General features: G+C 39.7%; 1 protein-coding gene across 1 annotated transcript in view; it reads left to right on the forward strand.

Annotated features, from left to right (window-relative positions):
* RASSF4 (Ras association domain family member 4) overlaps window positions 1-11,428 on the forward strand; it is a 233,340-nt gene that overhangs the window by 207,600 nt on the left and 14,312 nt on the right. The window contains exons 9-11 of the mRNA XM_018564102.1: window positions 4,172-4,223; window positions 7,204-7,325; window positions 9,805-9,902. Coding sequence (XP_018419604.1) covers window positions 4,172-4,223; window positions 7,204-7,325; window positions 9,805-9,902 — 272 coding nt within the window. The remainder of the gene's footprint in view (window positions 1-4,171; window positions 4,224-7,203; window positions 7,326-9,804; window positions 9,903-11,428) is intronic.

Here is an 11,428-nt window from a genome sequence, read left to right on the forward strand (position 1 = left end):
GGCGGGGGGGGGGGGCTGTGGGGGGGAGCCTCAGGAGGGCTCCTCTGTGCTCTCTTCTATGAAGTATTGGAAATCCACAGCCCCAGAGCCAGGCAGATCGCCCATAGGAAGATGACCCTGCAGATGTATGTATTTTAGAAATGTGTTGCAGTTTTTCGTGGGTTTTTTTGCCCCAACATACACTTTAATCTTTCATATAAAGTTATTTGATACTGAGGGCACACATGATCCCTAATTAGTTTTAACTGTAGTCCCAATCTTCAACTCATGCATATTGTATTTTAACCAATGGACCCAAACAGCTTTATTTAGTTGGAATATCCTATGTTGTTTTCATCCATAACTTGGTCAAGAGATCTGAATGTTGTGATTGCATGAAAAAAACTGAGTTCCTACTCGAGTGATATAAACATTTTTTATAATGGGTTTTTTTAAATCTAGTTTTAGACTCATTCTAAAGGTGCCCATACACTGCTCGATTCTCGTACGAGAATCGGGCAGTGTGCCCGTTCTGCATTGCGGTCATCGGAAGCCCGCCCCTCAGCGGGGCGGGCTTTCGATGATCGCAAGTACGATCTGCCCATCCAAAGGTGGGCAGATCGTACATGCTTTCAATAAGCATATGACCATCGCAAGACAAAAGTCTTGCGATGGTCGTAAGGTGTATGGGCACCTTTACTCTTGGTCTGCATTAAACAAATATTTAAGGTGACTATAAACTCAGGAGTTAAATGTTAAAAATACATTCAAGTACCTTAACTTAACAAGATATGTATCTTGTTTGTGCATCACTCGGCTGTAGATCCTCTAAAATCATGCTGGCACAGTCCTTCCTTCTGGAGGGTGACTACGTTTGTTCCCCATGGTCCCTGCGTGTGTTGTAATGTAGCCACCGCTGCAAAATCACTCCTGTGATGGACTATAATCTCTATAATTTCAATGCAAATTAGTAAACTAAACGTGAGATTGTAGTCCTTCACAAGAGTGAGCTTGGAGCGGTGGCTACTTTACAACACACACAGGGACCATGGGGAACAAAAGTAGCCACCCTCCAGAAGGAAGGACTGTGTCGGCACCAATTCAGAGATTATTTGAGGATCTACAGCTGAGTGATGCACAAATAAGATACATTTTTGTTAACAGTTAAGGTACCTGAAAGCATTTTTAAGATTTAACTGCTGAGTTTATTGTCACTTTAAATCTAGAATTTAAGGGTCTCACCTTAATTTTAAAATCCAAATGCAAGTGTATTATGCAACCAATTGCTGACAAGGTCGTCCCAATCTATAGAACTGTCTATCAAACAATCCATTCACTACCAAGTCCATAAACATTGTTCCCTCTTTAACAGGGCTGGTAAGGTAGGAAAAGGGTTTAGCCACTGAAACACATTGCCATTATCTGATTTTGCATTAGAATACATTTGCATCTGGACTTTAGAATCATCATGTGGCACTTCAAATGCAAATTTACTAGTTACAATCACTGCCCAAGGTGACCTAAAGGAAATTTAAAGCAGATTTGTCCAATGTGGTCTTGTGCTCATTCTTAGGGGGTTATTCACTTAGCTGCCGAAGGCAACCGAGTGAATAACCGAGCCGAAGTGCAGAGGGACTTCGACTCAGCCGATCCAACATCTGGATTGGCTGAGCCGAAGCTCCAGCAGCTCACTTGCTGCCGTTCAGCCCTATTCTCATAAAGTGAGTGACTAGCTAAATGCCGCCGAGCGGCATTCGGCTCCGCTATTTTGCTCAGCACCTCCGAGGTACTGACCAGAATAGAAAATAAGTGAAATGAATGCAAAAAAAAGTTGAAAAATGTAAACAAAATAGGAAAATTAAAAAAAATTAAAATATTTTAAAGAAAAAATTATAAAAGAAAAACAATTGGGCGGAGCTAGCGGTTTCCTATTGACTGGCACCTGCCAGAGTCTTCAAGCAGGTGTCCCGGCCAATAAATAACTGGGTGGAGCTGGCTGTGAAGTCACGGCCAGCTCCGCCCAGTTGTTATTGTTTAATGACAGATCAGTATCCCCAGGTCATTTGGGGATGCTGATCTGTCATTACAACTGGGCAGAGTGAGCCATGAAATCACGGCTGGCTCCGCCCAGCTGTAATTTTCGTGGAGACTGGTCGGCTTCGGGTTACCTTTCTTCATGCTTCGGCTGTCATTTCGGCTCGGCTGCCTTCGGCTGCTGTAAGGGCTATTGTGAAAAGCCCGTACAGCAACCCTTCTGTTCGCCTGAACCTAAGGGCAGAGGCGGCCGAAGAGAGCTGAAGGATCAGCCGAAGCTATGGCGGGTCCTTTCGGCTCTTTAGAGAATAACCCCCTAAGTCGTTATCTGCATTAAATAACATTTTGAGGCAAGATGGACACAAATTCACAAAAATGTGTACAAACAAGATTCAGTTATTTTTAGACAGGCATTTAAAGGATAGAAAAACTGCTTTATTGATAGATAATAACATAACTTAAAAATACCTTGTGTTTGAAATGCTGTGTATTTTCATTTCACTATCCTAGCTATTCCCTTTTAAAGGTCTAGACCTATAAAATCCCTACTGTTTGATTACCAGATAAGCAGCAATCAGCCCTTCCTAGTTATCTCACATCCCCATCTCGCTTCTCTTGTGTGCTGTAAGCTCTTTTTTCTTTTTTCTTTCATCTTTATGATGATATCTTTATGATACATTTCTGCATTTAATGGCACTAGAATAAATTATATAGCTTTTTCTTCTACTGTATTTTTCATTGATTATGCATTTTACTACATTCATCCACAGAGTTCAGACATGAGGAAACTCAGGGTTTTCTTCACCTCATAGAAAAAACTAAACATTGGGTGGAATTTATTAAAACTGGAGCAGACAAATTCTGGAGCAGATTTGCTCTGCAACCAATAATCGTCTCGTTTCATTTTCAAGCTTTAGATTCTGTCTGCTCAAGTTTTGATAAATCCCCCCTCTTCCCCCCATTTGTTTCTAATGAAAACACATGCTTTCTCAAGTCATTAAGACATCTTGAGAATGCCTCAAACACCTGAAGAAAGTGTATGTGTACATAGAAGATTTGTTGGGTGGATGTTTTTAGTCTACACCTGATCAGCAAGAACTAAATCTTACTCTAAGTGCCTTCTTTTTTTGGAGGAGGATTGATCTTTTACTTACTGCTTTTTGAAGATGTTTTGTAGTGGCACCATATTGCTTACTGAGATATTCCAGACAAGCCTCCCTTGGAAAATTTGAAAATGCTGTATACCTTAATTTATAACTGATGGATTTTACATTATACACGTAACTATTTTCTACAACACAAAATATACAGGAGAGTTGCACTGTAATTTCAGTAGAAGGAGAAAGTAGTCCATGTTCTCAGCAACAAGTACTACTGCATTATTATTATTATAATACAGGATTTATATAGCGCCAACAGTTTGCGCATCGCTTTACAATATAGGGACACATTACAAATCACAATACAAATCAAGACAAGTTGGTAAGGAGGGCCCTGCCTCTGAGGGCTTACAATCTAAGCTCATCCCTCACCTCTGTGAGTAGTGTTGTTACCTGATGCATTAATCAAAAGTACATTCTAATACCAACACATGTTTTGTAAGTACAAGAGACCAGAAGACGCATGTGAATGTACATGGCCAAGAGACCGTTGTGTATTTATTTAATGGTGTGATCATTTTACCTAATATAGGTCTGTAAGCAGCAGGGAGTAAGTGATCTATTTGATATCTTCTGGCTACAAAATTCTGCCATTAATTAGTGGGGACCAACAAGACCTTTCATAATTAAATAAAACATACTAGATATGAACATGTTGCCTTTTGTACTATTTGGCTCACTAATCAAGTGGTAGTGGAACTTCAGCCAATCGACTGGAGGATTAAACCTCTATAGGCTTTTCAATGCTGCACGTATCTACATATGGGATATTCATATTCATATTATCTTCTGGTTACCATTGTCACCAGAATAGGAGTACAGTAGAATTACCCATATGAGGGCAACTGTTGACAGGTTTTCTTTTATTTTTAATTGTCTCTGAAAACCCCTATCCAGGTTATCCAGAACTAGAAAGATGTCTGGTATGGTTTTACAATTTAAAAAGTAGATAAAGTTTGATGGTTACTGTTAATATGTATGCATTTTATTCTGTTTAGGTGGAAAACAGCCCTTTAGAGTTTGGAATGTATTTTCTTCATGAGACAGGAGGTAAGTTTGACTAGTAGTTGTGTTTTAGACTGCTACCTCACTTGCAGATGAATTGACAGGCTTGTATGTTAAAAGCAGTTAGAGTGAAATCTGTTGATTTGAAAATCACAGCATGTATGATGGGACCTGAGAAGCCATGTATTCTGACTCCAACCATTTTATAACTATTTCACAAGATGGTGGATGGCACTGTAGGAATTCTATCATCTTTGACTATTCTGACTCCAATTGTTGTGTTAGTGATTTATCCCTTGCTGAGACCTCTATGCCTGGCCTGTAAAAGTAGATACAATCACAGCTGACAGTCTTTATCAAAAAGCTGAACTCACCAAATACCTCTTTATCCATTAAGATCTTTATTGCATGCAGCAGGTTACAGCAGACAACAGGATGCAGCAGATGATTGAAAAGATGGTATTTGCAGGTCAAAACATGGTAATGCTTTCCCCCATTCGAGCACATTCACATGTGGCAATGAGACAAGCAGCCATTTTGATGAGAAAACTTATAAAGATGAAGAAAGGGAAATGCATCATAAAACGGGAGGGAACACAGAAAAGGATGGTGCAATAACCAAAATGCCCAAACGATGGCAGTATATAAACCAACTACACTAGTGCCAATGAACAATGGCTTCAGGAAAATTAACTATGTAATTCTCAATTCACAGTAATATGAATATTAACCAGGACTATGTATTGTATCATATTTTCATACAATGATGTAACAGCACACCATGGCTGTATTGATTTATATTGATGGGATCATTACCATCCAAAATACTTTAAACCAAAGATTTGGCAAATGGGAATCTATTTTTTTTGTGTGTATTAAGTTTTTGGGGGTTTTTTTATTGACAGAAAACACACTAAACACAAAATTCCTTATGATCCCTCCCAATCTTCCCCCTATCCTTGGCTCATTCCATAACAAAACTAAGTACCATTTGGACATAACTGTTGGCTCTAAACATTTACAATGTACAAGACAAAACTGGTTACAAAGACAACATTATGAATGGAAGCTGTATAAGGTTAACACACGATCACCTCAGAGTCTTCATAATCATGAAAGTATGTTAATTCTGCTCTAGGGCGTTGTAATAATGGTATTGTATACACTGGTGATACAAGTTTTCTTAACTGAAAGACACATTATCTGGTATGCATACAAAGAATGTATGTCCTACTATCCATGTTAGAGGCTCCACATCCTTATGCTTTCGGGCACCATATGAGGTGTTCTGCAGCAGCAGTTGTAATAGAAGAGTTTGTGGGGCCAGATCAGACGATTCCAACCATTTATTCCATGAAATCAAAAACTTGCGGAAACAGCCCCTACATTGATATGTTGACTATTCCCTGGTTAAAGTGACATTAACATCAGTCTTTCAGAATAAACAAATAATATTGGTGGGCTTGGGGAGAGCCATTTTTGTGCAGTTCGTTTTCGAGTCAGAAAGAGTAGCCTGATAAAACAAATTATGAGACAAAGGCAATGCCTACCGGAAGTACCCGGGAGATTGTATGCAGAATCTCCTCCAATACATAGATAGCTTAGGGCATCTCCACAACATGTGAAGTAAATTGACTGGTCCTTGCCCACATTTTGGGTAATTGGGTGTATCTCCTTATCCTCTTTGAAATAATCTTTTACGGAGTAGAGTAAACTCTGAAGGATAAAGATCTGAGTGGCTTTTTGGAAAGCACAGCCCTCCTGAGACCCCGCACAGCCCTCCTGAGACCCTGCACAGCCCACCCGAGACCCCACACAATCCATGTGATACCTTGCATAGTCCACCTGAGATCCCACACAGCCCACCTGAGAGTGACCCTGCAGAGACCACCATAAACTCTCTATGGGTCTCTTACCTGTCAGTCTCCTGCACCGCCAGCCCTGGCCTTCTCCTCCTTCACGGTCGCTGCTGGGCCCTGTGTTCTATAATTTCATCTGACCCCATGTGTCACGGGAGCCACGTACCTGATGTGAGACTGAAGTAGTGGGGAGGCCTCCCTTGCACCTCGGGTCCTTGACGTCTCTGGAGATGGAGACAGAGACTTGGTGGACACTGAGTGGCACGGGTGCCAAGGGTGCGGAGCACCGTGCAAGCCTTAGTCCGAGATCCGAGCCGAGGTCAAGTCCACTCTGGCAACGAAGTACACAAGGGTTAAATTAGAAGAATGGTCGAGATCCAAGCCGGGGGCGGTTCCAATCTGGCAGCTGAGTACAAAAGGGGCAAAGAAGTAGAATGGTCAAGGTACAAATATGAGGTCAATGGCAGGCAGCAATCAAGAGTAGTCAAAGAGGTTTCCAGGTCACAACAAGTTTAGACAGATCACACACTAGCACAGGAACAAGGGGGGACTGAAGATAATCCAGCAATTTGGCAGTGTCTGGTCTGGGCATATATAGGGAAGTGATGATTGAAGTTTGAGGTCACTTCCTGTGCGCCTCCTGGGCATTTTCCCGCCTTTTTACATCAGGTTGAGGTCACTTCCTGTGCACCTCCTGGGCATTTTCCTGCCTTTTTCCTTCAGGTTGAGGTCACTTCCTGTATATATATATATATATATATATGTCAGGAGTGACTGAAGCATGCTTGGTAGTCCGTCATAGTTCTGCATAGAGCCCCGCTGCTAAACTCTGTTGGACTGTGAGATTTACAGGTACCACATTGCGCTTGCGCGGACGGCCGAGCCCTTCACATGCCGATAAGCTGTGTTGGTCCATACATGTCTGTGACATGTATGGACCTTGTGCTTCGCTGCGCTTGTGTAGACAGCCAAGCCCTTCACACGCCCCCGCACACACCCTGGAAGTCCAATGTAATGAAAGAACACCGGGCCCAGCCTCCTCCCCGCCGCTGTCATTAACTCAGCAGCGACTGTGAGGAGGAACGCGCCGCTACACTGATCACTGACCAACCCTTTAGTTAAACTGTTGCCAGTTATTGAATTCTTATGTTTTTATATTTTTACAGAAAGAACTAAATTAGGAGATACAGATTTCCCCCTGATTTGCCGAATACTACAAGGTCCCTGTGAGAGGATTGCCAAGTTATTCATAATGGAGACAGATCTTGGAGTAGAGGTTTCACATGATGTAAGTTTGGAGATGTCATTTATTTTTTAAAAATATATAAATATTGCCCTGGATGAATGTGAATTTCACTTCTGGTATCCATATCCAATATATGGCCAAACGTCTGTGTACACATGTTTATCACCCGACTATCAAACTTATATGAGCTTGTTGGGTAAGTAAGTTAAAGATGTATGTTTAAGAATATGGCAGCAGAGTGTTGTACCTTGCTTGCCTTATTCAAAGCAGGAAAAAAAAATATTTCTTTTTTTGGGCTGCAGAATTCATGTAGAAAGATATCAGAGATTAGGTTGATTTTCATGGCAAGCTACAGAAGAAGTGTGTAGAAGTGCATAGAAACATGGAAAATTCTGTTGTAATTACCATCACAAAGTATGAGAACAGTACTTAGCAGTATGTTTGCAGATTCCTATCTGCTCCTGTTTAGGAAATGTTAGACATTTTGTTGCCATGGGTTGCTCAAACTGTTTAGAAGTATAGCCTAATAGTGTTCTGCCACAAGGAAATGGTCACCAGGCATATATAGATATACATATTTTATTTCCTGAGGTGAGTTTAAAGTGTACCTAAAGTCTAAAAGTAAACATTTTACCCCACAGCAGTCAAAAATGTAACAAAACATCAGGATCCTATGTCTTCAGTCCATTTTTTTCTTGGTGTTTGTCCTTCTGAGATACATGCATAAGCCAACAGAAGAGAGTGAAAATGTTATCAGTAAATCATATCATAATATTGTTTAATGGTACATCTCTGTACATTTGCCTTCTTTGGTCTCTGTATTCAAAACTCTGCAAGGTATTAATGGTAGGAAGCAGAGGTGCACCAAGATGAAAATTTCAAAACGATACCGAAATAAAAAAGTCAGGCCGAAACCGAAAATGTTTTTTATTTTAACATTTTCAAATGTTTTTCAAGATATTTTTTTTTATAAACTTTTTGAGTAAGAAACTTTATCCCCACTGGGGGCTGGGCCACATTACAGGAAAGCCCATCACTCCTGGAGCCCCCGATTAGCTATTGGAGCACAGTGCAGCATAGACATTCCATACCCTTCATGCCTTAACACTCTACTCTTTCCAGAACCCTCACTGCATTAAAAAAAAACCTCTGCTTGGGCAGAACTTCCATCAGACATGCACTTTCTCAGATCTACAAGATACTCTGCTCCCTGCTGACATATATGAAGATTTGCAAAGGGGAATGACAAATGCACCTCTCCCCAGATGAGACTGACACAATTTAATTCTTGCCACACCAGCCTTCTTTAGCTAGCAAGTATCAAGAATCTGGTTACTAAATCTTTTCAAAATGGTACAAAGCCCCTGCCATGCTCCCTAAAATATACCCCCAGGTATCCCCACTGTGCTGGAGATAGAATTCTAACATTGGTACTCCTACCAACATATTCCAGTCCTGAGTGACAGGAAACAATACCGGCGCCTCCATGTGCAATATCGGCCAGTTGCAATGGTAACGAACACACTGAAGAGGCAGCTCCCACAGGTCAAAGGACCTTCAATGTGAGAGACAAAAAACAAAAAGGAGCGCCTCCATAGTGTAAAACTAATTTGAATGATAAAAACGCACAACTCTTGGTTTACATGTTTATGGGACACGTCCCCTTCCTCAGGGGCATCAGAGCAACTCTGATGCCTTAGATAGCCATTATAGGTTCTGAAATATATAAATATTTGCAGATAAACAACTCCAGGAGTGCAAATATAGTGAAGCCTGTTTTTGCCCATGTCTGTGAGATCCTGCACAATATCTAGCCATTTAATTTATTTTTTTTGCTGCCCATCCTTCCACTCTAACTTCTCCTTGCCTTTGGGAAATCTCCAACAGCAACACAGACTTACATATTTTTTAGCAGAACCCTGTTACACAACTACCCCATGCTTGTGAAGTCACTGAAACCAAAATAACTTTGTATAGCTGTAATACCATTTTGCTTTTTACAAAAAAATTGTTTATATACTTTTTGGTCATGTGACCACATTGCCTCCCTTCCTTTCCTTCTTTCCTTTTCTGGGGGAGTATATTTGCATTGCCTGAGGACGGTCAGGGGAATGACACGTAGGACAGCAGGGAAAAGCCACTATTAATCCAATGGAGCACGAGTGGCCACCAGGCATGGCAGCAAAGCTCCGATAAGCAAGCTTAGAGCCCCAAACTGACCACACCAGCATGAATCTGCTTCAATACTTGCCATGGTCAGATTGCAACAGGAAAAGAGGGGAACTGGCAGGATCACCAAGTATTTGCTACTAAATCAATGTGTAGTGGACGAAGAAGCAACATATACAAGACAGTTTTACTAAAGGAATGCATAACATAAATAATTATTTTAGGATTAACATACACTGTATCTAGCGTTCCTATGATACTGACACTTCTGTGTCTCCCCATGGAATAAACGAACATAAATGTTTACACTTCAAATTCATCTATTTTTTCCACAATTCTGTTTTGATTATAGGTGGCCCAGTACATCAAGTTTGAAATGCCTCTGCTGTATAGCTTTGTTGAGAAACTGAATGAAGAAGAGGATAGGGAAATAAACAAACTGACTAAAAGGTAAGATGTATGCTTTGTGTTAATGAATAGAGATGTTTGACTTCAACACCCCTGAAGTTTTCTACAAAAAAAAACAATGTATACATTAAGATAAACACAAAAAATTATAATTGTTGAATACATTTGGTCAGTGGCGACTCTAGGAACAATATATAGGGGGGCATATAAGATACCACAGTCAAAACTGGTGGGGCACTAATAATTTTCACCACTAAATCATACCACTGAAAAAAACTAAATAATTATATATAAAACAGAAGGTTTAATAACCCTTCAATGAAACTCCAATAGCAATTAAGTAAGTTAAGGGTTAACTTTGCCAACACAAGGTATACTTGCAGTAAGCAGACTTTTGTGATTCCAAACAAGGGATGGTGCTGGAGAGCAGGTCAGCGTGGAGCTCCAAAGGGTAGGAGTAATGAAGATTGCAGCCTGTCAACAGGACGGAGAGGGTGAGGTAAGTAGTATTTTTTTTTTTTCAGGATGGAGAACAGTGTCCCTTGGCACTGAGAGGGACATCACTTATGAGAAATTAGAAAACCTCCTGTTCTAAAACGACTTTACTGATTTGGTTGGAGGGCTTTTAAAATCCTTCAGTCCCTTCTTACCATAATTGCTATACTTATTCAATGAACAATATAGACTCTGTCAAATAAAAACATTATAGCCAATGATATAGTGTGAGAATCATTCAGAAATCTACAGTACACACATAAAATGGATAATTTATACATCTGAATGCAGCAAAGAGTGAAGTGTATTTTGCATTATTTGCTATTTTTTAAAAACAAATCAGCTAATCCAAAGCATTTAAGTTAAATCATTGTCACAACAAAACAATATTTGTAATTGTTCAATAAATGAAATATGTTGGAATATTTTCTGAATTTTGTGTTAATAAAGTAAAATTATATATTACATAGTTACATAGGTTGAAAAAAAACACAAGTCTATCGAGATCAACCTAGAGAAAAAAAATAAGAATAGAAAAACTTTCATAAACAGAACCCCAAAAAAGCATGGTTCAATTTGTTCGAACGGGAAAAAAATTCTTCCTGATCCCATAAGGCAATATTACCTGGATCAAAAACCTGTGGTGTTTTTTTCTTATAAAACCTCTAGTTATATTCTGTGCATTTAGGAATGCCTGCAGATTTGTAAATTAACTGAGCTAACTAGAACTAGAGAAGCCTTTCCATATGCAAAGGTTAAACCTCTTTCCCTAAAGTGAATACTTTTGCAGCAAGTTCACTATATGGACAATATATCTATTTATAATGGTGATCATATCCACCCTAGAGTGTATGATGCATGCATGTTTAGTCCCCAAATTATTATCAGCATTAAACTTCATTTGCCACATAGATGCCCAATCAAACAGAGCATTCAGGTCTGCTTGTAAGTTGTAGACATCTTGTAAGGACTTAATTCAACTACATAGTTTGGTGTCTTCTTCAAATACATAAATTGTACTTTTAATCCCAAACTCTATATTATTATATATAAATTTATTTATAAATAAGTTT

This window comes from Nanorana parkeri, unplaced genomic scaffold, assembly GCF_000935625.1.
Source record: "Nanorana parkeri isolate BGI_ZX_2015 unplaced genomic scaffold, ASM93562v1 scaffold725, whole genome shotgun sequence".
NCBI classification, from domain to species: Eukaryota; Metazoa; Chordata; class Amphibia; order Anura; family Dicroglossidae; genus Nanorana; species Nanorana parkeri.